The sequence below is a fragment of the Artibeus jamaicensis genome, unplaced genomic scaffold (genome assembly GCF_021234435.1).
Source record: "Artibeus jamaicensis isolate MK-2021 breed Jamaican fruit bat unplaced genomic scaffold, CSHL_Jam_final contig_3174, whole genome shotgun sequence".
NCBI lineage: Eukaryota > Metazoa > Chordata > Mammalia > Chiroptera > Phyllostomidae > Artibeus > Artibeus jamaicensis.
The window spans coordinates 3,027,436-3,055,264 of record NW_026521738.1 but is presented as its reverse complement, the minus strand read 5'-3'; the positions used below and the strand labels follow the sequence as shown (position 1 = coordinate 3,055,264).

The following is a 27,829-nucleotide window of genomic DNA, read 5'->3' as shown; positions in this document are numbered from 1 at the left end:
CTTCCTATAATGGACATCATCAGAGAAGGTGTCTGGGCTGCCTGATGTGACATGTGGCCTGACCACTTACCAGATGCTGCCTAATGAAGACAGTGACCCAAGGGAACAGCAGAAAGCCAGCAGAGCTCAATGTATATCTCTAGGGGTCTGCAGAAGGATTTTCCTTTTCCCTAGAGACCTACCCATAACTCCAGCAAGAGACTGTGTAGCCACGGACATCACTGGGCCTTCAGAAACGACTCTATCGGAAGGGCCTTGAGGTGTCATCTCACTGCACTTTGCTCTGTACCCTCTCCTTCAATTCTTACTGAGTACCATCTATTTTTTCAGGCTCTATTCTAGGGGCCAGGGATACACTTATGAGCAAAATCATACAAGAACCTTTCCTCTTAGAACTTCCAGTGTAATTTTTGTTACGTTTATAATTTCGAGAAAGAAGGTTCCACACAATCAGCTTTTCCCCAGTTGCCCTCAGTCTTTCCTGTTATTTTTGCCTCCTAACCCTGTGCCAGCCTTTTGCTTGGTCTCTTCTTTTCCCTACAAACAAGAAGTGTCCTAAGGCTGTAGTGGTGTGCGTGGTGGGAGCCTGTCCACCTGCGGTTGTGCTTGGCAGCACCCTGGGCAAGCAGACGTTTCCACTTCCCTTCCTCTTTGGTGCCCCATAAGCCTCTAAGTAGCCCCTCGCCCCATTCCCAGGTGTCCAGGGTCCCCTGTTACAACCAAGTAAGGCAGCCTGCCTCCTCACAGTGCATCTCCCTAAGTGTTCCACGTCGTCTTCAGTTGTCTGAACTATCAGCCCCTGATGTCTGTAAAGCTTCAGGGGGAAAAAATAGCTGTCTGATGAGGTCACACTGGTGTAGGCAGGATTAACAAGCATCTGATTAACTCTCCCAGGAGTGCTGGACTTAAAAAGAAGAGACATGTTACACCAATGAACCTCTAAATGATCAAACGTCAGACACAGAGGAGTGGGGTGAGGGTGTGTAGACAGCTTAGTGAGGTGGGGCCCAGAGGGGCCCCGGCCCCTACTCTGCACCTGTTGACCTGGCCTGTCAGGCTCTCACACACACAGGTCACTTTGCCCTACAGACTGGCTTCTTTTAGAGGTGCTGTGTGTGCATATATGTGTGTACATATGTCTGTGTCTTCTCGTTAGGTCATTGTTTAACGTTCTCGCATCTGTGTGACTAATGTTGGCCCACTGGCCCTTTTGAAGTGCCTGAGGAGGTGCTATGCTCACATGTGACCCACCCCAGGGCAGTCACACCCTTCTCCCACCACCCCACTCACTCGGGGGGAAGAGGCAAGGTCCTGCATATATTATTCCAGGGCTGCAATTTGGGAAAAAAATAGGGTTCATTTTCTTGACACTATTTTTCACCAGTTACAAATTGTAACAATTGCCTGTGGGACTCTTGAGAAATTATGAAGTGTTAATTAGCAGAAGCACTGTGTATTTAAAATATACGACATATTTAAATAACGATTAAATGAAACCTACTTTGCACAGTTGAGAAACCATCTGGACCAAAAATCTGAGGAGTTGAATTTGCTGCATATATTAAAAGAAATGTTTAAATGCTTTTAGAAATGGTAATTTTGTGTCATTTTTATTTCCTTAGATATGGACGCTGAGGCACAGAAGCAGGGGGTGACCTGCTATGGTCACAGCCTGGGCTAACCGAATTGACGCACCTCCGTCTCCCAGAGAGAAGGTTTAAATTGCTCCTCATGTCCAGAGGGTTTGTTTAGGCCGTAAAAGGACTGTTTCTATGATGGTGGTTGTACCTTAGAAGTCGTGTATTTCAAACTTGTTGATCCCAATGACTTGTGACTCTTTTGGCTTAAAAGTGCAAAGCAAGCATTCTGGCCATTTTTTGCAGAGATGAGGACTGAGCCAGGGAACCTAGTCCAGTCACTGACAACTAAGTATCAGTGTGTCTTTCTTTGGATAAACCACATACCCTCTTGGTCTCAGTTTTCTCATAGGTTTAATGAAGGGAAAGGGAACAGGTGGACTGTGCATCAGTCAGGGTCTAAGAAGGAAAATAGCAACTTACTCAGGTATCTCAACAGAGAGCATTTGATGCAGGACATTCGCACAGGTCCTGGAGGAGCTGGAACAGACAGGGTGTGCAGGGGAAGCCCAGAAATTAGCTCCAGCCGTAAGTCACATCCACTTTGAGGCTGGAGGGAGAAGGGGTGGAAGTGACGTCATCCCAGCCCAGGGGCCAGCCATGGTCACTGTGGAAGCTGGAACATGGCAGGCCTCTCTGGCAGGAGCTGGGCAGTGGAGGAGATGCCACCTGAGGCAGAGAGTGAGGGGGGAAAGGCCCCATGTTCTCCCCCCATCTCGGGTCAGTGACTCCTATTGTCCTCAACCCAACAGGAAACCAGGACACCGACCCTGCAGGGGTCAGCAGGGAAGGTGAGGAATGGTTAGGCTGAGAGCAGCTCAGGCCAGGGTGCCTTTTAAGTACCCCATAATCCTGACAGCCACTGAAATCTAGAAGTTCACTGTGTCCTTGAGCGGTTGCCAATGTGAAAATCAGGTCAACAAGGCCAGAGTCGTCTTTCATGAGACTTCCCTACACCCACCATTAGAAACAAACGTTCCCAGGGTGCACCTACTCTTTTTTGCCCTGGGCTTGCCTCTGCGGGGAAGGCAGGCGAGGCTTCAGGGATGGTGTCTCTGGGTGAAGGGAGGAGGAGATGGTACAAGAGGGGGGACGACAAGACAGAGGAGATAGGACAGGGTCATAGCTGGGGGTGGGGGCTAAACCCAAAGGCAAAGAGGTCAGAGCGCTTTACCCAGGACCAGAGGTGGTTGCTGTCTGTGTAAGGACGCTTTTCATCATAAAGCGACTCACAATAGGGCAGTGTCTGTAGCAGGCTTTCCTGGAATGTTTAACGTAGTTTTACACAAAGTTTGTTCAATCGATACCTGTCAAACTGGATTGGTGTGAGATCCCCTCACCTACGGCACCTCCTCAGTCACACTCTGTCCTCAGTTCAGGACAGATTTCTCACACAGGCAGGCACTGAAGCCACAGTAGAATTTGAGGTGCTAATGGATCCTCCTTCTCTGGGCTTTAGGCTCTTTTCTGTAAAGTGAGGGGGTTGGGTGTGCTTTCAGGGCCTTCCCAGCTCTGCCACACAGGGATCTGCCCCAGACCCTGGCAGACAGCTGCAAAAATGGCCCGTCAAGCTATGCCAGGAAGAGAGCACGTCAGACATAGGTGGGACACTTACTATGTACCATGTACCATGAGGTTCGGTCTGAGTGCAAGGCTTTGGCATCAAGGATGGACTTAAGCAACCAGATGCTCTTTGTAGTTACTCGAGGTCTTCATTCCTTGACCGTGTGAATGGAACTATGTAAATCACAGAACATTTCCTATAAATCCATTTTCTCTGCCACCTGGTGCCGTCACACCTCACATAGCTGCTCCTCTATTAACACAAGGTTTTAAGAACCCACCGGCTTTTTTTCAATCCTTACCTGAGGATGTTTATTGATTTTAGAGAGAGAGGAGGGACGGGGAGGAGAGATTGATTATTTGCCTCCTGTATGTGCCCCAACCTAGGATTGAACCCACAACCCAGGCATGTGTCCTGACCGGGGATCAAACCTGCAAGCCTTGGGTGTATGGGACGATGCTCCAACCAACTGAGCCACCCAGCCAGGGCCCACCAGCTTTCCTTGAGGATTCCATCCCCTTGTTTTCTCCCCACCTCCCTTCCCTGTCAGTCCTGCATTATGAAGCCCCAAAGAGCCAATGTGGTGAGGCAGTTTCTTCCTGAAGTTCATGCAGGGGGAAGGGTAACCTGTGGGGAGGGGAAAAGCTGGGAACACTCACACGTTACTCATTTTTGTCCTGACTCATATACAGAGATGAGTCATAGCAGAAAAAGATGCCAGTCTGGTGACAGTGAGGGGTACTGGAGCTGAGAAGAGGGCATGAGTTAGACACTGGAGAATGGAAGGACCTTGACCAGGGGACCAGGAGAGGTCTGCCCTGAGCCAGGCCATGTGTGGTGTTCGGGGCAGGCGTAGGGTGGAAAGCGTGGTCCTGTCTGTTTGTCTGGGGTGGGTGTTCCATGTAGGGGATGAGTGGGAGGTGATGCCTCAGTGCTAGCCTGAGGAGGTTAAAAGCCAAGATGACTTTACCTGGTTGTCGAGGAAGCAGTGGCACAGTGGCACTCCCCCTCCTCGAGCCCATGGCACACCTGTTCTTTCCAACTGGATGGGGAGGACTCTAGCTCTCCGAAGGCAGCGCCACCCATCCACTGCAGCTGGTACATGATATAAAGCCTTGTGACCTTCTTGGCTATAGACAACAAGAACTCATGGCATTGGAGCATTTTAGAGATTAACCATGTGCATAGATTGGATTGGAAGAGTGTTGCTGAAGAAAGAAATCAGTGGGAAAAGGAATGTGGTGCAAATTCAGTCTAAGGGACATCTGCTGTATCTTCTTGAACTTAGTGGATCAGCTTTTTAAAAAATTTAAACCTAGACTCTTTTAGTAGGAAAAGCTACCCTGCTTCCGCCCTCATTCTGGGGCACTTATACCACTGGCTTCTCTCTCGTCTACCAAACTGAGCTTCTCAGTACCCAGTCATGGAAGAGCCCGGGCCACATGGCAGGCACATTCTTGTCTTCTCTTTGGACAGAGTGTTTTTCACTCCACGAAAACACTGGGGTAAAGACTCATGGGTAGAGAGCAGGCTGACAACTCTGAGGAGGATGCGTGTGTGTGTGTGTGTGGGGGGGGGTGGAGAGTTCAAGCAAAAGAGAAAAAATAAAGAGAAAGAAACTCATGGACATGGACAACAGTGTGGTGATTGTGGGGGAGGGCAGGTGTGTGGAGGTTGAAGAGGGTTTGGGGGGATAAATGGCAATAAAAAAACAGTACAATGAAATAAATAAGTTAATTTAAAAAAACACCGGGGCAAAAATACTGATTTGTAGGTCTCCATGCAGTTCACTCAGGTTAGGAAGCTGGGATTCTGTCACCAAAGTTTTCATTCTCCCAGGAATTGTTCTGGGCCAGGGATGGAGAAATCTGTTTTTTACCCCCTCCTCCAAAAGGACGAGACCACTTCTCGGCTGACCCTGTCAGAGAGTGCTGAACCGGAGCAGTCAGGAGCCATTAGCATTGCGCCCGTGAGTTTAATTCTAAAGTATCGACTGAGCCCAGGGACACATGCCACCAGAGGTCAGTGACTTGCACTCATCTTTATCCCAGTGGCCCAGCGTGGTGGCTGATTAGATCTACCAATTTCACATCTTTGTTCTAGGGGTCTCCTTTGTCTTCACAGTGCTGCTGCTGACACTATGCTCTAAAACTCACTGCCAGCAGCTTCAGCATCACCCAGAAGGTTCAGAGAAAAGCAGACTCTCAGGCCCTACCCCAGACCTGCAGAGTGTGACTTGCATGCACTCTAAGCTGGTAGAGGCCTGAGTTAGTTCTGGAGGCCAGAAGTGTGAGATCAAGGTGTCTCCAGGGTTTTGTTCCCTCCAAAGGCTCTTGGGGAGAATCCTTCTCTGCCTCTTCCAGCTTCTGGTTGGTCCTGGAGTTCCTTGATATTCTGGAGATTTCTTTATTTAATTACATTGGTCAAGATCCCTTTTCCAAATAAGATCACATTTTCAGGTCCTGGGGATTGAGACATGGACTTTTTATTTTTTTTTTTGAGGGGCCATTTGTCTTTTGGCAGCAAAATGGCACCAGGTATTAGATCTTGTTTCAGCAACCTTGATATTTGAGTTTTGGCTAAGAAAGAATTCAGAGGCAAGACTCAAACTATAAGAGAAAGCTTATTTAGAAAGTCATAGAGGAAAAAGAAGTGAGCCGTGGAAAAAATGGCCTTAGGAAATGAGTCACAGAGGCAGAATAAAGGCCCCTGGAGCTTAGGAGGGAGAGCTATGCACCTTGAGAGACAAAAGAGGGAGGAAAAACGTGGGCGTTACTCTGGAAAAAAGAGAGAGAGAGAGAGAACAGGCGGGGATCCATGTCTTAAGGGCTTTTTTCTGGAGGTCTCAGGGGAGAATCTCACTAGAATATTCATCAGCTTTCCAGGTGTGTCTGCTCAGAGTTGGTGCCGAGGCAGGGGGTCCTTAGTCAATTCGTTTCATCCTGATGTCAGCCACGGACTTGTTTTTGCTACTGATTTTTGCTACTCTCTGATTTTGCTACTTCTCTGGGCCTGGATCTGAAGCACAGGTAAGGCCTAGATGTCATCTCCAGGGCTTAATACTTAAGGGAGTGGTCTGCAAGGGCGTGTAGTTTCGCCCATTGCTAGACACCCAGGTTCTCCACCCCAGCGACCCTCTGTGTTGGCCTATTGTTCCTACTCTGCTCGTGCCTGTCTAATTATCTGCTATAGTTTGTGGACCGTTCCCAGTGTTCCTCTGAGACCCTTGCCGGTGCTCACCCTCCTCAGCTGGTCCAGCTTGGTGTTCTGATTTACTCAGACTGCTGAAACAATACCAGCTATTATCGATGCCTCCTCTGTGACAAGCATTGTCCTATGTGTTTTACCCAGATGAATCCATCTGGTTGCAACAACCTTGTGGGGCTGCTACTCCCCCTTCACTGATGAACAGACGGAGGCATGGTGTGGTTCAGTGACTTGCCTAAGGTCTCACAGCTAGTAGAGGTGAACTTGGGATACAAACCAGGCAGTCTGCACCAGAATCTGTGCTTTTCGCCACATAGCATAATGCGTCTGAAATTATGGAGGGTTCGGAAGGTGAACATGGCACCAGGGCCCTTGATTCCACTTTTCAGGAGGCTGGGCACAAAGAAGGCCAGGGTGGAGTGCAGGCAGCTGTCCTGCCCCCGCCCCACGGGGCAGAGAGGTTATTTATTCCACCTTCAAACCTTCCTCATTTACCACCATCTAGGTGCACACTTCCACGGGACAGCCGGTCAGGGCTAAGGGCTTTGTGGGGGTTCATTATCAAAGGAGATCTTCAGATGGATGTGTAGTATGGCTTACACACTTTCTGTCAGTATCATGCCTCGGGCTAACACATTCCATTTGTTTACTAACCAGTATGTAAAACTGCATTTAATTCGCTTTAAATGACATTGTTTTGAGTGACGAGACATAGAACCTCCCCTTGCATAAACCCTCCATGATTTTGGTTTGCAGTCCTTTGCCTTCATTTTTTCCCAAACTAAAAATCTCACACCTTTCTCCCAAGTTCCAAGTTTGACTGCCAAGAAGGACCAGAAGCCCTTCCCAAGGCACAGGTGTTTCAGGTGCCTGGGCACAACCTTTCATCCCTATACTAAATGACCAGGTCAAGGGGGCCAAGGAATTCGCTGGGAAAACCTGTAGTCCAGTCCAGGCATTTTCTCTAGTGAGGCAGGAATGACAGCTTTGCCACCCGAAGTGGAAGTGCCGGATGACCTGCTCAGGGCAAAAAAATGGAACCCACTGTTTAAAACTGCCTATCAGCCAAAAATCTACCTGTTTCTTCAATACAGAAATTCAGCAGCAAACATAACCTGCCTAATTTTATTAGCGTCAGTTTTACAGATTCACTGACGTTCCCTTGAGAACATTAGATGAGGCAGTAAAGCCCAGATGTATACTTGCTGGCAAGATGGAATCCAGGTTGTGACTTAAAAAATTCAATTGTTTCAATGTCAATAGACCACATGAAGAATGATTTAATAGCAGCACCTAACATTTATTGAGCCCTTATTATTTATGAGGCCTGTGCCTTCGTATATTATCTCATAATCCTCTGAGGAGGTACTGTTTCTCTCTCCGTTGTACAGATGAAGAAACTGAGGTCTAGAGAAGTAACTTGCCCAAGGTCACACCACTAGAAAGATGCAGAGCTGGGATCCTGTTCTGGGCTCTTAATGGTGTCCAGAGCCTGGACACTCGGCCACGATGCTGTGTGGTGGAGCCAACTCCCTGGGCCCTTATTGTAATGAGATAGCCTTGGACTCCTGCGTTGTTTACCACCCCAGTCCGCCCTCTGTAATAGATCTTAATTCTCCCTTTGCTTGCCTCAAGCCTTTCTACTCCCAACATTGGGAAAACTCAGGGCAGATCTGAGTGGCAGTTATGGGAGGGTTGTTGGGAGGGCGTATAGGGATCAGGAACTAACATTTGTTAAGCACTTACTAGTCCTTCTGGAGAACATGTCTGGCCATGGTGGTTTTCATCAGCTCAAGGAATCAGAAATCCAGACAGCAGATCGAGCTCCATTTTCATCTCATCTTGTTGTCTCTTTGGCTCTGGCCTTCTCATCCTCATCCACTCTTGCCTCGTGATGTTATGCTCCTAAGTGAAACTTTTTTGGAAACAGGGCACATCAGTCTTGCTTCACAGATCTCAGGATGCTGTACCTAGAAGAAGCAGGACTGACAGCCAACAAACCTGTCTGCCCGTAAACCCTGAGTCGGGTGTCGAGGGGCTCTCCCGAAGCCCATGGCCTCTTTCTCCTGCCTCCTCCCTTGGCTTCCTGACTCAGGGACTGCCTGCCACCTTCCCTACCCCATGAAGGGGAGTCCCAAAGTGGGGGACACTAACTTCTTAGTCTGGTTCCCATACTTCATTAATTCAAAGACACATTTTTTCCCACTGTCAGCATCTCTGGAAATAGGATGTGTCCTCCGATTCCTGATGGCTTAGAATTATGAGTACTTGGAGGTAGTTTTCCTTTCTTAGTGTCGACAAAAGAAACATCCGAACCTGTAGAGAATTTTTACGTTTATTTGAGCCAAACTGACAACATATGCCAGGGAACGAGATCTCAAAGGAGAATAAATTTTGCAGCTTCTTTTATGCATTTGAAATTGAGGAGGGGACAAGCAGGATTGGAGAAAGCAAGGCGAGACTGGATTACAGGATAGTTAGTAAGGTCAAGTGCTCTCTGAAGGGTTAATACTCCCTTCAAGGGGTATTACTTCTGGCACGTCCAAGGTGTGTTTACCTAGATGCACAAGAACAATGTCAGGGCTGACATCAAACCCTTCTCTAAAGAAGTTATAGGCCTGGGGGCTGGCCCACCATGACCTGCCCAGTCAGGAATTTATGATGATCATTCTATGACGTTACTTTCTATAGAACTCCCCCGCCTTTTTGTCCACATTGGTAATATTTTAAATACTGATGTCTTCATCAATAGCATCTTAGTTTGAAGAAATACAGTGCTGCCAATGTTTAGTTTATTTTTACCCCTCACTATCAATCAGTACCGGGGCTGACATTTCTCTGACTTCACTTCTGAGAACTTTTCAATGGCCTTCCTTTGCTTGCCTGTGTGGCTCACCTCCCACATCACTTCTTCAGGCAAGAGGAGCCCGGGCAGCAGCTGACCGCGACTCCTGTGTCCAATAGCCCTCCAATTGTCCCCACAGTGTTTATCATGTTAATCTCCCATCCCCTGCTCCCTGAACCTTATCAATCCCAAGAAGTTGTAGAGAAGTCATATTTTAATATTTGTGGGTTCACCTAATTATTTATTTCCTTGAGTCGGAGGTTCATAGACCAATTTCCCTACTTTCCAGAAACGAGTTTGACTGAACTTCATTAAGTTTTCTGTAAAAGGAGCACCTATTTTATAACCTGGATGTGGGGTCCGGCTGGTTTCCTTGAGCATTGGCTTTTAGAATCTCTGATCGTAAGTGGACTGATTATTAAGGCGAGTACTGTGGTCAGCTTGGGGCCCACATTATGTGCGGACCACCTTGGATTTCCAGAGGTCATGTGGTTTCCTGATCACTTTTTGCTAGAAGCTGTTTTCGCTATAGGTTGTATCTCAGGGGACTTGGTTTTACCTTACTTGGGAATAAAGGCAAAGGAAAGCAATTAGAGGTATCTTGAGAAAAGACACTTCGCAGAAGGATAAATTATCTGAAAGACTCAAAAAAATCACTTGCCTGTTATAATAGTCTGCTCTGAGAGCCACAAGAAAAATATCAGAAAACTATTTGATATCCTTAATATAATAATATAGCTACAATTATATAGCTATAGGAAAGAACAGACTGAGATGAAAAGATCTGAGGTGAAAATGGAGATAAAATAAGGGAAGTATGCAAAAAGGAAAATGTTCAATATTATAATTAAAATCCACATTATTTTGATTAATTAAAAGCAGTGAAGTTGGAGATAACACTGACAAATAGTCAGAATGCAAAAATAATTGTCAATAGCAAAACTAATGAGAGAACCAGAAACCAATACAGGTATAATATTGTATGTTAACTGTAATAAAAAAAATGAGAGGGAAAATGAGAGAATGGAGATTCAACTATGGCTAAATGGTGATCCTGAAGGAGACACGGAGTAAGCAGAATGGGAAAACAGCCATGCAGTTAATAGAAGACTATCCCGAACTAAAGAAAAGGCGTGAATATGTTTTCAGGACAGGCTACCTGCTGTAACAACTTCAGAATCTGCGATCGGTTGACTGATTGCTTTCAGTGACACCTGGCTCCTTCTATTCGGTGGCTGCATCATCCCAAAGGTCCTACCATTTCCACTGAGTCCTATGCACCCAGGAGGGAGGTGAAAAGGAGAAAGTGTGGAGAAAGCACCTCTGCTTTTAACTACCTCAGCTACGAATGATGCACATCACTTCTGCTTACATCCCATTGGCTTATATTCCGTGTAGCCCTATCCAGATGGAAGGGGGCTGGGAAATGTGTGTGCCCAGGAAGAACAGGAAACGTGTTTAGTGGGCACATGGCATTGTCTCTGACACATGGCTACGCAAACACACATACTGATACATGGTGAGGGTGAACGATTCTTTCCTCAATATCTTCACGATAAAGGCCAAACCATGCAAGATCATGGGGAGGATAAATAGAGAGGAGTGGAAAGTAAAACAACATGCTTCCTATCTTTTCCATCTTGTTCCGTCTTGACACTCTGTGGTATTCTGAGCCTCACTTATCAGGCTTTTGGTGTGTCCCCATAGAGATGACCCAGAGGCCAGCAGAGTTCCCCATGTGAGCCTTTGGACACCCCTTTCACGTATTTTCTCCACTTTCCACCCTCCCTCTTCCTGGGCCCACTGCCTCGCCTCCCTTCTCTCCCCTAAGTCAGCAGGTCCCAGGTCTCACCGGAGTTGTACATTTTTAGAGTGTTCTCAGCCTGCAGAGGGGAGGGATGGCGTCAGATCCCCCTCCGGTCCTAGATGCAAGCTGTTCTTCCAGTTTTCTCTTATGCCCAATTAGTAAGAAAATCCCTCAACAAAAGCTATTTTTTTAAAAAAGGAATAAAGCAATTTTGACCTTCATGTGCTAAAAGAGAGCTTATTTCTACCTCTGTGGCCCAGGATATGGTTTATTTCATTAGACACAGAAGGCCATGCCATTCAATAGCTGTTTCCTGGCTTTTTTGGTGGGGGATAGAATGGGGACCAGGGTAGTCCTGGTCCCATGATTCAGTGGCGTACACTTCATTTTCCTACTGAAGGACATGTGAGGAGGGCCCAAAAGAATGGAATTCCCTTTTGGAGGGCAGGCCCCTTGTAGTACAGGCTTTCCCTGCTAGGTGAGTGTTCTAGGAACCCATCCATACCAGTGTACCAGCTGGTGTTGTTGTGAGAGGCTGTGTTTGGCTTCAGTGAATTTTTTCAAAGGTTTTCAATGTGTTTGCCCACATCATGCTGTGTTCAGCAGTTTCTGACACCCAAAATAGCATGACCCCATGCCCCACCCTCCTTATCTCCCAATCTTGCCTCAAGAGGCTTTTTTTGTTTCCCAGATGAAAAAAGTCCTTAGAGGAAAATGTTTTGCCCATGCAGAAGAGGTGGAACAAAAACAGCAGGAGTAATAAAAGGCAATTCGAAAGCAGTAGAAAAAAGTCTTGATAGGTTGCATCGAATGGAAAATACTTGGAAGGTGACTGAAGTTTAAACATGTAACAATAAATACCTAATTTTTTATAAATAAATTCTGGGTGTTTTGGGTTCTTACCTCATGAGCTCCTAGATTAGGCCAAAAAGCAGAACCAACTGCTTTTCATGTTTGAACTTGACCAAAGTGAAACGTTTTAAAATATAGTTGCACTGGTTTTAGATATGGTCTGCCTGAAGGCAAAAGGTAGGCAAGATGACCTCTGAAAATTATCTGTGACTAGAGTCTAGGGCAGCCCGAGGTGCAGAACAGTGAATCAGAGGCTGTGTCAGTTCAATTAGACAGCATCTTTGATGGGTTTTTATCCACATAGCATGCAAGTTTGGCTGACCTTTTCACTGAGGCGCCTGAGTATTTGAAGGCCGAGCCCAGCCATCCTGCTAGTTCTGCTTTTTCTCTGTATCACCAAGGTTTCCCAAATCCCTTTTCCTTTCCCCTTCACTGAAGGCACAGAGTCCCCGTGGTTTTGTGATTGGTGGCGGGGGTATCTGACAAGTGAGTTGAAGTTCAATGCTGGAGCCTAAGGTTGAGATCTCCATGGAACCCGCCATTCATGAGCCTCTAGGGAAGCACAGTCTCCCCAGTATTGCGATGATCTGTCTATGAGCTCCCCTTGCCCCAAGTCCCTGGTGGGCTTTTTCTGAGAGCAGGGACAATTAATTACATCCTTTAGTGTCTCTGTGTCAGAAATAGGAGCCAGAATTGTTGTTTAAGACGCTTGCTAAATCCTTAGAGCTTCCTTCAGGAATATGGTGCCTGGGCCTTGGGCTCTGGCCACTTTCTGATTTCCATTCCCCACCTTCCTACTGGGCTCCCTACTTCTACTCACCTTCATTTGGACAAGAAGAGGAAAGTGTGAAGCAAAAAGAGAGACCTGGTTCTGGAACCAGGTGGGGTCAAACCAGCCCTGCCCTTCACTAGTTCTATGGCCCTGATCCAGTCACTCCATTCCCTGGAGCCTCGACTTCCTCCCCCGGAGACCAGGAGGATGGGCCCTTCCCTGCAGCACCGATGAGAAGGCCCAGCTCAGCACCAACAGTCTAAATTTCATTGATTGATTGAATAATGTCTTCATTAAGGGTCTAACTCAGGACTGTGGCCCTCAAAAATGTGGATCCAAGGTTCCCAGTCTCCTGTTCTAAAAAACATTGAGCTTTCATTTATTTCCAGTTTCTTGCACTGTGTTTACCTTAACAGTTAATTTTATATATATATATACACACACATATATAATGTTTTATATATATATAAAATGTATCTGAAAATGAGTGTCAGAGGTGGTCTGAAATGAATACATTCGATGCTTGTTGAAAAAAAATTTTTTTTCACCTTAACAGACTGCAGGCTTCTAGCAGGCAGGGGCCAAATCGCCTTTCTTTGGGGAATCCTCCCTCTCATAGCCAATTCCAGTTCTTACTCCTGGGCACCAAGAGATACTCAACAAATAATTGTGCTTGGCAGAGAGAGAGAATGGAGCTGAAAGGATACTGGGCCCATTTGTCCCACAGCAGTGAGGTTCCTGGATAATAGGAGAATGGGAAAAATTGCCCACCAACCAAGTAGGCTCTGGGTCCTTTGCTAGAAAGCTTATCAAATTCACTGGCCTTCACCAGGGAAGCAGCCGAGCTGCTCAGAGGTGAAGTGCTGCGTGGGCCCCTCAGGGGGTCAAAGGATCCTTCCAGCCGAGGGGGTTTCCAGAGGTGGGCAGAGGGAGGCTCAACCATCTCTCTCCTCCTGTTCTTCTCTTAAACTATTTCTGTCCTAAATGGTTCCAGCAGTTAATACCTGATGTAGAACTTTGAAAAAGTCAGAAGCCTGTGAAGAAGCTGATGATAAGTTACTCACAATCCCACCACCCAGCAGTGAGAGCTTTCTCTGTATCTGCACAGACCAGGCAGGGTGTGGTCCAGGCCCTTCCTCAACAGTCTCCCTTTACTCTGCTAAGTCACAGCAGCGAGGCTGAGACCGGCTCCTCCCTCGAGGTTGGAAGTGTCATTCAGGGATCGGTGAGTTTGGGCTCTGACTTCCAGAGTAAAGCCTGGAGCAAATTCTGTGTGTCCTTGTCTGGGGTTGAGCTGTGAAACGGAGGGCGAGGGCTTTCAGGGGCTGGCACCACCACAGGAGTGTGGCCTTGCCCAGGGCAGTGGTGGGAGCAGCTAGGAAATGACACTTGGCAGCATCTTTCCACCTAGGACTCAGGGTGCCAGGCGATCCGGACCGTCTGCCCCTGTCTGAACACCTCCTCCTGAAGTGACTGGGGACAGGCACCCGCCTCTCCTTGGTGCTCACAAGCTAAACAGATTTTAAACAAAAAGTCAGACAACTTGGGTATCTGTTACTCCCCGTCTAGGCCTTCTGGTTTTTCTTACAGCTACAAGGAATGACCCATAGAGATATGATTTCATACTCCAGTGATGACATTTACCTGGTCTGCAGAGGGACAGGATAGAAAATGACCTGTGACAGGGAGTGTCTTTTATGATCTGCAGTCCTCAGCTGCTCTAGGATGGCGAATCCTCAGCAGAGTCCTCGCTGAGCAGGGCCAAGAGTGTGCGGATGCAAACTGGAGGTGCCTAGGGGAGCTCCAGGGCTCCCTGAGCAAAGAGCTGAGGAGGAGGTGGGGGGGTGTGGGGGGTGGCAGGGGAGGGCTGCTGGCGGGAAGAGGTGAGATGAAGGGTAGTGTGGAACGGTGGGGAGGCACAGGAATTCTGGCGCATGATGTACAGTATTTAACATTACCTTCTCTCGTCTCCTCATAATCATAAGGTTATATTGTGGGGTGGGATTTAGTTTGAGAGCAGTTCGAGAGCTGTAATCAATTGCTGGAATTCTGCTCCACAATAGGCAAGAAGAATGGCTGCCAGAAGGGCCCAGCATTTGGGCTACATGACAAAAGAGTGTTCTGTTTCAGACGAGGTGGTTTAGGCACTAGGGCACCTGCCACGCAGCCGCCATTAACACTCAGCACCTTAGCCTGAAATGGGCTGCGGAGGGTCTGTCTCCCCACACTGTGCCAGGAGCTCCCCTGGGGGAGCTCACCCCTGGACCCCAGGGCCAGTGTTGCTTTGCTGAACCAGCCTGACTCCTCGCAGTCCACTGTTGGTCGAGTTTTAGTTCCAATTCAGTTTATTTGGGACCCACCTGGCCCCAGGTCCTATGGCAACGTGGGGAGCAGAGAAATGCTGAAGACACAGGCCTTGCCCACTAGGAGCTCGTGGGAACAGACTGTTACCACTGGGCGGTAAATGGAGTGACAAGGGGGAGTCACGGTCATTTGAGAGCCTAAGGGACAGGGGTGTGGAGGAAGGCTTCTGAGAGAGGACAATCCGATCTGAAAGGACAAGGTCAAGAGGCAAGAGTGCTCCGGGGGGAGAGGAACATGGACCATCCACAAGGCGGGAACCACCCTGGTGCCTTCCAGGTCCCGGGAACGGCACCAATGACAGGCGTGGGGGCGGGGCCGGCACTGCAGGGGGGGGGGCTGCAGGTGTGTGTGCCCGCCAAGAGCTCGGACCCCACTCCGCAGGGCAGCAGTCTTCACAGTCCCCTGGGCAGGATGGGTGGGTTTCAATTTTCAACACAGACCATGTGTTTGGTTTGAAAAAGTGAATTCAGAATTAAAATTTTATATTAGATAAATGTAAAAAGAACACCTATCACTTGGATAATCAATCTAAATTTGACAAAATTTTGTCTACAGGAATAGGAGTTAGGAAAAAAAAAAAAGGTAAAGGAACACTACTACCCCCGGTGATGGGAGCCACTGATGAGCTCTCAGTGGGGCAGTGGCAGGCGTGGGCCACATCTGCACTTTTAGAGCAGCGACCCCGGTACGGATTGTGTGGGGTAAACGAGAGGAAAGACTGGGCAGAGGCATGAAGGGGACGAGGGATGTGGGCTTGCTGCAGGGTGTGGTACTCTGGATGGGGAGATATTTAGGGCAGTGGGTACACAAAGTGAGGAAGCGGGGAGCCAAGCTGCTTTCAGGGACCCTTGGTGGGGTGGCTGGCTGGGTGGGGGCAGAGAGAGGGGTTGGTTGGATAAGAGGCTCTGGTACAGGATTGGCCACAGTTGGATTTCAAGGTGGCTGTGGGACATCCAGGTGGGCAAAGGTCCCTAAGCACCTAATGCTTGTCCAGGTTTACAGTCTGGTGTATGGCCAGCTATGGTGAGAATCCCGCGTCCTAATTCTTCCACCTCCCAGCCCAGCTTGACCACTCACGGAGAGCAGGAGCAGGCAGCCCGATTGCCTTCCAGGAGGTATCAGGGGCCCTGGGGGTTGATGCTGCTGTTCTCACTCTTTAGGGCGCCCTCCCCTTCTGCCCCCAGGGCCTGGGTGGCCGGAAGCTGGGGCAAGCTCGGCTCTGGGCTCTGGAAGGATGTGCTGGGGAAACCAGAGGCTAAGTGGGTGGTGATGCTGGCCTTGACACCACGGCAGGTGCAGGCTCGGAGGGCTGACAGGCCAGAGTGCCCAGAGGCTCACCGAGGCAGGCAGCCATGCCCAAGGTACTGGACTGTCTCGAGTGGCCCTGGCCTCAGGCCTCTTTCTCTTCGCTTTCCCCAGGGAACCTTGCTGATTGGGTGCCTGTCCTCACACCGCTCAGCCCGACTCTGCAGTCAGAGATCTGACAGTCTGGTACAATAGGAGAATCTTTTACAAATGACACATTTGCCCACAATAACCCTCAGGGGTATTGCTGTTTTAATCAGGAGATAGCCCCGTAAGCCAAGGAACGATCTAATAGTATAATCTCAACACCGAGGAGGCTGGGATGGGAATTGTTGTGTACAGTGTTTACTTATCTGAGGGCCAGATGTCTGTTTTCTTACGTGAATGGTACCAGTCACTTCTGGGGGCAGAGGGTTAATTCTGTCAGTGGACATAAGAAATAGCTCAGACTCGGAAAGTTCAAACGTTAGCAGGTGAAGAGACAGCCTCACACTTCTGTGGCAGGAGATAGTAGGGAAGGGGAGGAAGCTGTTGCTTCAGGTAAGACAGCTTACCTAGCTGCAGGATTGGTCCCGAGGGAGGGTCAGTGGCCACCCACCCAAAGGACAGCATCTGGAGGTATGTCAGCAAAGCCCACCGTGGAGCCAGCCTGCCCTGGAAGCGGGGGCTCCCATGTTGGCTGGGCACTGGACAGAAGCAGCGTGAAGTGGTAGCTGTGACCCTGTTCTAGCTAAAAATAAGATCAGTGAAAGGAGGGTCGCAGCTGGCCAGTGACATGCAGCGCATAGAGAACAGCTTTTGGAGGTCTCTGTCTAGAGTCCCTAACTAGGGGCATGAGCATCAGGCCTGGGCTATGGGCCACCTGGGCACTCGGATGCTGCGCCCAGGGTGCCCTGGTGTCCTGGACTCCCCCAGACACACCACGCCGCCATGATGAAGTCTCCTTGTCCCTCTTTGGTGAGACAAGTCTTTCCAGATGTGCTGCTCTGGGCAGCCCCAGGTCAGGGATGGAGCTGATCTGGCTGGTGAGGCAGGAAAGGCAGGGCCTGGCCCCTAGAGTTACGGTGGGGGTGGGCGTGGGGGCAGGGATGCTGCCGGCCCTGGATGAGACAAGCATCTTTGGTCTGAACAATAGTGTTCAGGTGAAAATGGACAGCTATCACTGTCTTAAATTTTTTTTCGATGATTAACTCTTTGAAGACCTTGAACCCCAGGAATTTTGGAGCAGTGAGTTGCCCTTGTTTGTAAGATATTAACAACTTTTCATTCCTCCTTCAGTAATACCTCAAAACCTGTTACCGGATATTAGCTGGGGGCCTTTCTTCCGCTTGCACTCTAGGTGAAATTGTCTTGAATCCACCAATTCCTGGCCTGGGCGACACCAAAACCCTCCCACTTGCCTGGGGTGTGATATTCTTCAGGCTTGTCTGTCTCTTGGGCAGCATCCAAAAATCACTCACACAGCATTTGCGAGTTTGGTAGCTGCCAGTGGAGCACTTGGGGGCGGGTATGAGGCAGGCGTCAGGTCCCTCTGTCCAGCAGCTTCGGGCCCCTCTGGGCTCGCCTTCCACACCCTCTGCCCTGCAGAGCAGCCCCCTCCTCTGGGCAAACCCTCAGCAAAGGGATTTTGCATTTCTTCTCTTTGAAATGAATTTCAATCCCAATTATAAAGATAATGAAGCTTTTTAAAAATCTTTTTATAGGCATAATTTGCTTTTAAAATAAAAATCCATTTCAAGTGCATTTTGAGGAATTTCCCAGCAGTCCTTAAACTAAATCCCCATCTAATGGTGCTGCAAAGCCTGGATGCAGGTATCGCGATGGATCAGCGGTGGCGCCCTGATTTTTGTCACCTTTCTGGTTTCCAGATTCCACCCAGATGTTTGAGATCCTGTAGACGTGGACGGAGTCCCTGGGAGCAGAGCCGGGCACAGGGGCTGAACGCTGAGAAGAGGCGGCCTGGGACAAGGCTGGTCCCACCTCCCGGTAATTAGTCGGTAGCATTTGGTGGTGATGAGGGTGGGCACGATCTTCAGCTGGGTCTGTCTCACCAGCACGAGCTTCCAGATGCGCAGGTCATTGTATGAACTCCCCCAATCCTGCTCACTCTATAGCTACCACGGGATCTGATGGACTTTAGAGTCCACCCCTCTTCAGCCTGGATAGTTACTCTGATACCCAGGAGCTCACCACCAAGAAGGCCGCCTGTCCTGTCCAGTCTTCACATTCCCGAGCATTGCCTGCTGGTGGCCAGTTCTCCCTCGTGCCCTCAGCTGGACTCTGCCTCCTGCAGCAACCACTGGCTTTTCTGGTTCTGGCTCCCAGGGCTGTAAGCAATCAGCCTGATTCTTCTTCCACAGGACAGCCTGACAGATGTTTGGGGACAGTTGAAGTGGAGGAGTGCCGGGCCTGGAGCCAGAGACAGCCCTGGTTGAAATCTGGGCTCCACAGGGTTATCCCTGTGGGGCAAGTTAGTTAACCTCTCTGATTCAGTTTCCCCATCTGTGAAACTGGGACAGTAATGTCCGCCTCAGAGTGGTCCTGGGAACAAAAGTAAATCACAGACAGAAGTCCATACTGGTGGACTCCCTATTGCCGTTCGAATCAAGACACTTGCCTTCCTTTACTGAGAAGGGGATCAGACAACAAGGAGAAGGCTAAAGCTCTGTAGGCGCCCCCTGGGTGTGGAAGGGGGTAACCCAGATTTGAAGGCCCAGCAGTGCTGACAAAGGGGGGACTGGTGTGTGGCCAAAGCCCCAAAGCTGGGAAGTGGAGGTTGGAACTGCCTCCTGCTTCTTCTCATGGGCTCCCGTTTGGCAGTGGGAGACATTCGTTCATCCATCATTCAGGCATTTAAAAATGCATGCTTGAGTAGAAAAACTGTGTGTTTTCCCCCCTACCCAACCCCCAGAGGCTGCCCTAGTCCTCGGGCCAGGGACCAGGTCCAGACTCTAGGTACCTGGCAACCTGGTGCCCTTCCAATGGGGTTTATTCGTGTGCTATTTCTCAGTATTGATTTAATTTGATTTTAGAAAAACGTAATTTTTCATTAAAGGAAGTTGCAACCTCTTTTAAACATGGAGTGAGAATTCGATTCTGTATTGAGACGTGTTTTATAGAAACAGACTCACTGACCGTTCCTGTGCAGAGGCCAGAGAAAATCGACGTGCAGAAAAGCATTGCACAAAGCCTTCCCACCTGTTAGTGTTCTCGCTCCCTTTTCAGTGTTGTGAGTTTACCACCAAAAATTTCTAGGAGGCTTCTCAGAGGCTTGGTGGTTTTTTTAAAAATAAATTTTTAAAAAGATTTTATTTACTTATCTTTAGAGGGGAAGGGAAGGAGAAAAGGAGAGAAACGTCAGTGTATGGTTGCCTCTCTTGTGTCCCCTGCGGGAAACTGACCTGCAACCCAGGCATGTGCCCTGCCTGGGAATTGAACTGCGATCATTTGGCTTGTAGGCCCGTGCTCAATCCACTGAGCTACACCAGTCAGGGCAAGGCTTAGCGTTTTAGATGAAGTACTGATTCTGTGTAAGACACGCATCACAGAAATCCCCCAAAAGTCTGCAGGTCGTACTGGCACTGGGAGAACTGTTTACTTCAACCTGAAGATGGCCAATTGAGCCTGGCGGGATAGTCAGGGAGGGGTGGCGGTTGCCTGAGCCAGTGCCCTATTTTCACTCATCCGATGATGCATTAGCGTCCCCTATGGATCTGCATCTGTCGGCGTCCTGCCTTCGAACTCGCAGCTCCGCATTACAGCCTCCCGGAAATAGCCTCATCCCTCTGTGAATCCTACAGAAATCAACCCCTCCGTTGTGTGCCCCGCCCGGGAGCTCCAACCGGTGCGCCCCCTCTTCCCTCCACCGCAGGGTTCCAGGAGTAGATTGTAAACCTACCAGGACAATGAGTGAGGAGACTGTCCCCGAGGCCGCAGCCCAGCCGCCCCTGCAGGGGCAGCAGTACTTGGACCGCTTCTCTGAGGATGACCCTGAGTACATGCGCCTTCGCAACCGTGCGGCAGACCTGCGACAAGACTTCAATCTGATGGAGCAGAAGAAACGCGTCACCATGATCCTGCAGAGCCCGGTGAGTGGGGTCTGACCCAGGCAGGGCGAGCGGGCGGGCGGGGATGGGCGGGGACTGGAGGGGTCTGCGCAGATCCACCTGCGTGACCCTGAAAGAGCACTCTCTCACTTGGTCAGTGTCCTAGCAGTTTTAAGCCCGCTGAGGTGTTTGATTCTCTCTCTAGTTTCTGGTGGATGGCAAAACCTGGGTTATTTGCAGGTGGTTTGGCTCGGGGATGGGTGGAGGTGGGTCTGGGAGGCAAGAGCCTCACCTCAGTTACCAGTGCCCCTTCTGAGCCTTAGTCCCTATCTTCTTCCCTCCTCACCAAAAGCTAACAATGAACAAATTTGTGTAAACCGGGGGCCTGCAGAGGGCGCCACATGGAAGGTTTGGGACTCCCCTTGTGGAACGCCAGAAAACTCACTGTTGAAACAATAAGGCTGACATGAAGGGGTGAAGAGGGCCTGGAAGCCCCAGGAGGTGAGGGGGTGGAGGGTTCCGTGGGTTATGGAAGGGAGAGCCACTCAGGATCACCTCGCCAAGGCTCCAGATGAGGTGCCTGCCCGGCATGGACACAGAGCTCATCCTTGAGGAGAGGAGAGAATGTGGGCCCAATGGACCATGAAGTAGGAGGGTGGTACATGATCTTGGGCAGGGAGGAGGAAGAGCAATGGAGTCTGAGGGCGATAGAGCTGAGGGGTCCTCAGGAAACAGGGCATAATCCTAAGGTCTGGGAAGCTCAGGGATGGAGCGATATCCCCCAGTGCTTGCCAGGATGTCTCTGCCTCAGCCCCCACTGTGCTTTGGGGGAGCCAGGGCATTACATGGGCTGCCTGTGACCCTAGCTGGGAGCACACAGTGAATGCTCAGCCCTCACAGAGGAGCTCTGGAGGACAGGCCTGAGGTCTTGGTGACAGGTGACACTGTGGTGGGGAGCCTGAAGCTGCTAAAAGCATTTGGGGTGATGATAAAAAAAACCCAGAGTGTGACTAGGAGGGATGGCAGGTGTGGGAGGAGAAGTGGCAGAGTTAGTACCAACCCAAGTATCAGGCCTGGAAAGATGGGACTCTGTTCTCTGGTAGGTGATGGGGATGGGAAGACAGCTCAGGCTGCTTCTCTTATTGATTCACCAATGCCTAAGCAGCTTACCTACCTCCTGAGTGTTCTTTACTGCCACCTGGTGGAAAGGCGTGCTTGATTCATAGCCTGGTGGTCTGAAAAGCCAGGCGTGGAGTAGTGGGACATCAGAAGTGGAGGAAAACTCGAAGGTCATCAAATCCTGAGGAAACTGAGGCCCAGAAAAGTCATAGACATGCTTAATGGACAGGGGAGATGGCGCACTTTTTCATTCCGTTCTGCTTTTCAAAATGTCTCAATTACTAAAGTGTAGCTATTGTGTCTGATGGGGAGGGGTCATGACCATCACTTTGACACAGGAAAGACTGGAATCCAGAGTACTGCCTGCAGGGCAAAGGGAGCAGGATCCATTCCCAGCATCTCCTTGTTGCTTTCCTAATAGCAATTTGGGGAGGCTCCTAAAATCCCAGTGGAATTGCCCAGCATCCTCTGGGGCTCAGGGATCCCAAGTGTAGCCCTGGCCTACACTTGGATTGAGGTGGGCACTTGCTGCCCTGGATTGAGGTGGGCACTTGCAAGAGGGACCCTGGGTCTCCTGTCTGAGATGCACTGAGGGGACCAGCAGCTCTGGGCATCCTTTTAGTCTTTCAGGGAGGAGCTGGAAGGCCTCATCCAGGAGCAGATGAAGAAGGGAAACAATTCCTCCAACATCTGGGCTCTGCGGCAGATTGCGGACTTCATGGCCAGCACCTCCCACGCAGTCTTCCCAACATCTTCCATGAGTACGTGGGGAGCTGGGGAACTGCCAGGAGAAGAGGGTGGGGGAAGTGGGGTGGGGAAGAGGAGAGAAGCAGCAAGAAGCAGCTTGGTTGCCTGGCTACGGGGGTGAGTGCTGCAGTTGCATTAGTAGAGGTGGGGGGGGAGCTGAGCAGCCACCAGAGAGATACCTGGCTCTGCTTCAGTGCTGCTGCAATTTAAAGACCCACAGGAGAATGATTGGTGATGCCCAGAAATAGGAGGGGCAGGGGTCTCAGTGACTCAAAGGAGAAGGGGGTTCTGATTATGCTGGGGGAGGGGCCGGATAACACAATGTCACTGCTCTGAAAGGCACAGCAGTCTGTAAGAAAGAACCTCCCTCCACGGAGCCTCATCAGTGGATTAGTGTGAAGGGAAGAGCTTTGCAACTCAAGGTGCATTACATGGCCTTTGCTGAAAGGCCCAGGAGTGGAGAATGGGGAGTGAGGATTCCGCTCCCTGTTAACTTTAGCAGTGGGTACAGAGCTGAAGAGAAATCTTTCTGTACTAGCTGCATCCCCAACACGGGTTGGTTTTCCTAGTCCCCTGGAGCCACTCCCTTGGAGATGGAGTGAAGGGCTGGGAGGAGGCCGCCGAGCCTGTGTCTCCAGGCCCCGATGGAAAGGCCCACCTGGCTCTGTGGACCAGGGCCTACAGCAGCCGGGCTGGGCACGAACCCACCTTCCTGGGCTCTGAAACAGTGCCTACAACCTTTAAGAAACAAACACCAAAAATACTTCCCCTCAACAAGATGAATACAGGATTGTGGTGGAAAGTTAAGAAAATATTCAAGAAAGGGAAATTGCTGTACTGTGTTCTTACAACCAAGAAACTACTATTATTAATATTTTGATATATATCCTTTTCCTGTTAATGTATATAGATTATGCAAACAAAGATGAAATCACATTATTCATATACATTTAATAACATGTCTTGACTAATTTTCACATAAATTATGGTTCTATAATATAATTTCAAGTGGATGTATGTTATGGCTAAATATGCCATAGTTTAATCAATTTCTGATTTTTTTAGACATTTAGGTTGTTTCCAACTTCTTGCTGTTATGAGCAACAATGCAATAAACAACCTTGTAAACAAACCTGATTATATCTATGACCATTTCTTAAGAGAAATCACTAGAAGTAGAATTGCTAGATTGAAGTATATGCATGCTTTATAGGGTTTAATGCCAAATGCCAAATTACCCTGGAGGAAGATGGGAAGGACTCACATTCCCAGCATCCATGTAGTGCCCGCTCACTCCAGCCCGATCCATATTAGGCATTACCATTCATTTTGTTCTCGTGATTTGGTAGGTGGTGAAAAGTACTTTGTGTTTTAATGTGCAATTACTAATGGGGTTGCATATATTTTCATATACATATTGGACATGATTTTCTTTTTGTAGTAAATTGCCTCTCACATCCTTTGCCAATTTTCCTACTTGTGTATTTTTTCTTATAGATTTTCAAAACTTTATAAAGTAAGACTATTTATCATTTGTCAAATATATTGCAGTCTTTTTCCAGTGTCTTGCTTGTCTTTTAATTTTGTTGATGATGTTTTCATCTGGTTGAATGCTTTAATTTCCATGTAGTTGAATCACTATTATTTTCTTTTGCTTTCTGCTTTTGATTGCCTGTGTGGAAACAACTTCCCTATGGTTTATCATCTGATAAAATACCCTTAATTATTCATTCGTAAAATTTGTCAACTATTTGTACAAAGTTGTTTCTTTCAAATAACTTTAGAAGTATTTCATCAAGTCTCTGCTTCACCTCAAAAAACTCTTCTTGGGATTTTGATTGGGATTACATTAAATGGATAGATGAAATTGGTGGAGAATTTTGAAATTTACAGTTTTATATTAGAGTGTAAGCTCCACAGAGGAAAATGTATATTTGTATGTTTTGTCCCCTGCCATACCCCAGAATAGTGTTTTGGTCTTAGAAAAGTGTCTGGGACATAGTAGATGCTTAAAAAAATATTTGCATGAATGAATATTAAATCTTTTCAGAAATGATGTGTGTCTTCTATTTATTTAATTTTTCTTTAATGTCCATCAGAAAAGTTTAGGAGTTGTTCTCATATAATCCCTACTAATTTCTTGTTCAGTTTATCCTGAAAATTTTATGTAACTTTGTTATTTTATTTTAAATGACTTTCTTTCTCCATTTAACTTTCTTTTTGGTTTTTGCTGTAATTGGGGAAATCATTGGATATATATGTTTAAACTAGTCCCTTACCAAACTCTTAAATTCTAATATCTTCTCACTTAATTTTGATTCTACTATGTAGAAAAATTACATAATTTGCAAACAATGGTCATCTTGCATCCCTCATTCCAACATCTACTCTTTGGTTTGTCTTTCCAGGTTTTTCATTACATTTGTTAGAACTCTTGGAGCAATTTTTAATAAGAAATTAGAGAGTAGTTGTCCTGACCTTGTTTCTGAGTTTAATAGAAATTCTTTCAGCATAAGTGCTCAGGTTAGTTGTTCTTCACCACGTTGAGGAAGTAGCTTTTTATTTTAGTTTGATAGGAGTTATTCTTAGCAATGGATGTTGAATTGTATAAAATGCATTTCAGGTATCTATTGCATTTTCTTTCCTTGGACTATAGATAAAACAAATTATACTGATAGATTTCTGACTACTGAACTCTTTTTTTCATTCCTGAAATAAATCATCCCTGGTCTTGAGGCATTCTTTTAAAAATAATCTTCTGTGCCCTAATGGAATTTAAATAAGATGGGAAGTCTCTGTTTTTGAACATTTATTATTCACTTGGAAAGCCACCTAGATCTGGAATTTTTTTTATTGACTATGCCATTACATTTGTTCTATTCCCCTCCCCCCGTTCCCCTCTACCCTGCACACCCCTCCCCTACCATCCCCCCCCTTTAGTTCATGAACATGTGTCTCAAGTTCTTTAGATTCTGTATTTCCCCTACTATTCTTACCCTCCCCCTATCTATTTTCTATCTACTGTCTATGCTACTTATTTTCTGTACCTTCTCCCCCCTTCTCCCGCTCCCCTGTTGCTAATCCTCCATGTGATCTTCATTTCTATGGATCACTCCTGATCTAGCTGTCCTCTTAATTTGCTTTTGTTTTAGGTGTGGTTGTTGATAACTGTGAGTTTGCTGCCCTTTCACTGTTCATCTCTTTTATCTTCTTTTTCTTAGGTAAGTCCCTTTAACATTTCATATAATAAGGGCTTGGTGATGATGAACTCCTTGAATTTGATCTTATCTGAGAAGCACTTTATCTGCCCTTCCATTCTAAATGAAAACTTTGCTGGATAGAGCAATCTTGGTTGTAGGTCTTTGGATTTCATGACTTGGAATACCTCTTTCCAGCCCCTTCTTGCCTGGAAGGTCTCTTTTGAGAAATCAGCTGACAGTCTGATGGGAACTCCTTTGTAGGTGACAGTCCCCTTATTTCTTGCTGCTTCTAGAATTCTCTTCTTTATTTTAATCTTGGCTAATGTAATGGTGATGTGCCTTGGTGTGTTCCTTCTTGGGTCCAACTTCTTTGGGACTCTCTGAGCTTCCTGGATTTCCTGGAAGTCTATTGCCTTTGCCAGAACGGGGAAGTTCTCTTTTATTATTTGTTCAAATAAGGTTTCCACTCATCACTGTTCCTCTTCCCCTTCTGGTACCCCTATAGTTGGAATGTTGGAACATTTAAAGATGTCCTGGAGGTTCCTAAGACTCTCCTCATTTTTTTGAATTCTTGTTTCTTCATTCTTTTCTGTTTGGTCATTTTTTCCTTCCTTCTGGTCTACTCCCTTGATTTGAGTCCCAGTTTCCTTTCCATTACTATTGGTTTCCTATGCATTACCATTGATTTCAATTAGTTTAGCCTTCATAGGTTCCTCTAATTTGTGACTAAACCAGTTCTGTGAGCATCCTGATCACCAGTGTTTTGAACTGTGCATCTGAAAGTTTGGCTATTTCTACATCACTTAGATTTATGGGCTCTGGGGCTCTGAGTTGTTCTTGAGCCATGTTTGTATCTGTTTGTGCCTGTTATGTATGACGAGCGGAGCCTCAGTTGTTTACCAGGGCAGGGCCACCCAGGTCGCTGGTTTGTGACGCTGTATGTGGGGGCGGGGTCAGAGAGGGAGTAATGGAGTAATCGCGGTCTTCTCGGCTTGCCCAGTTTGTCCCACCGCTTGCCCCTGCCTGTTTATCTGAGTGAAAATGTGCGAGCCTGCCGCCCTGCGCCAGGGCCTGTGCGGTCTGTCTCAATGCTTGCCTCTTCACTGGTTTATCTGCACGCAAATGCTCGACTGATCGCAGACAGCCAGCCGCACCTCTTCCCTGTGTCTGCCCGTAGCTAGCCTGCACCTGGGATCCGCGCCTTCGGCTGCTTGCGCACCACCCAGGTCGGGGATCTTTTTGGCCAACCTGCTCTGCTGCTGGCTTCACCCCTCTTACCGGTTTAGCTGAGCATTTCGTTGTTTTTGGACTCCGTATTGTCAATTTTCCCTGTGGTTTGGTTGTGTTTATTGTTGTTAAACCTTTGTTGTTTTTAGATTTGGTTGTGCCCGGACTCAAGGTGTTTCCACCTATGCCTCCATCTTGGAGGAAGTTGGAATATTTTTGATAAACATTTTTTTCTCAGTGTCATCTAGGATTTTTAAACACCCTATTTTGCTGGTTCCATATTTTTCTGGTCATATATTTTGTATAAAATGATCCATTTTGTGGGGCTTTTCAAAATTATTGAGTGATTTACAACATTACAACGTTTTTTATTATTTAAATTTTCTGCTGTGAATGAGATGGCCTCCCTCCCAGTCTTGAGCCTGGGGCTCCACAGCCCATCTTCTCTTCGTTGGCCAATCTGGACGTGGGTTTATGCGGGATCTTCTCAGAAAGGCAATTCTGGATTTCATATTGGCTCTACTAACATTCTTGTTCCCAATTTATTGCTTTTGTTTTTATACTCATTAATTCTTTTACATAGCATTGTTTGCTTATTTTGTTCATAGTTTTTCTAGAGAAGAATAAAATAGATGATTTCTTTTCATATTTAATTCAGTAACAAAGATGTTTATGACTATACATTTTTTTCTCTGAGTATGTTTGGTCTTATTCCATGAATTTTGACACATTGTATTTCTTTTCTTGCTAGTTTCTAAGTGGGCGATTGCTATTTTAATTTTATTTCTATTATAAGAGCTATCTGGGAGCAAATTTTCTTATTTTCAAATGGTTGAATTTGCATTCTTTTAAAGATTTGTTAACAATGTCTCATTTTATTCTGTTTAGAAAATGTGGCCTATTCAATGTTTTTGTTTGGGATTTATTGAGTTTTTTTTGTAGCCTAGTAATATCATTTTAAAATGGCATATGGGCATAGACTCCATTAAGGCATCGTTTTTAATCTATATCTTCATTTATTGTTTTTGACTTTGTAATAAATGAAAGTTGTGTTAAGTCTTCCCCTATATTTGAATTTTGTTTATTTGCAGTTGTTTTTCTGATTGCTTTTGCTTTGGATATCTTGGTGAAATATTA

The 27,829-nt window shown here is 47.3% G+C and overlaps 1 protein-coding gene across 3 annotated transcripts in view; it reads left to right on the top strand.

Moving 5' to 3' along the window:
* ADD2 (adducin 2) overlaps positions 1-27,829 on the top strand; it is a 95,920-nt gene that overhangs the window by 36,490 nt on the left and 31,601 nt on the right. Inside the window, exons 1-4 of one of the 3 annotated variants that reach the window (XM_037127273.2) lie at positions 13,833-13,909; positions 18,222-18,339; positions 20,225-20,441; positions 22,141-22,279. In XM_037127273.2, the coding sequence (XP_036983168.2) occupies positions 20,259-20,441; positions 22,141-22,279 (322 nt within the window). In that variant the 5' untranslated portion in view covers positions 13,833-13,909; positions 18,222-18,339; positions 20,225-20,258. Of the gene's footprint in view, positions 1-13,832; positions 13,910-16,077; positions 16,164-18,221; positions 18,340-20,224; positions 20,442-22,140; positions 22,280-27,829 lie in introns of those variants that run through there. The other 2 variants (XM_037127275.2, XM_037127274.2) reach the window with 2 other exon arrangements.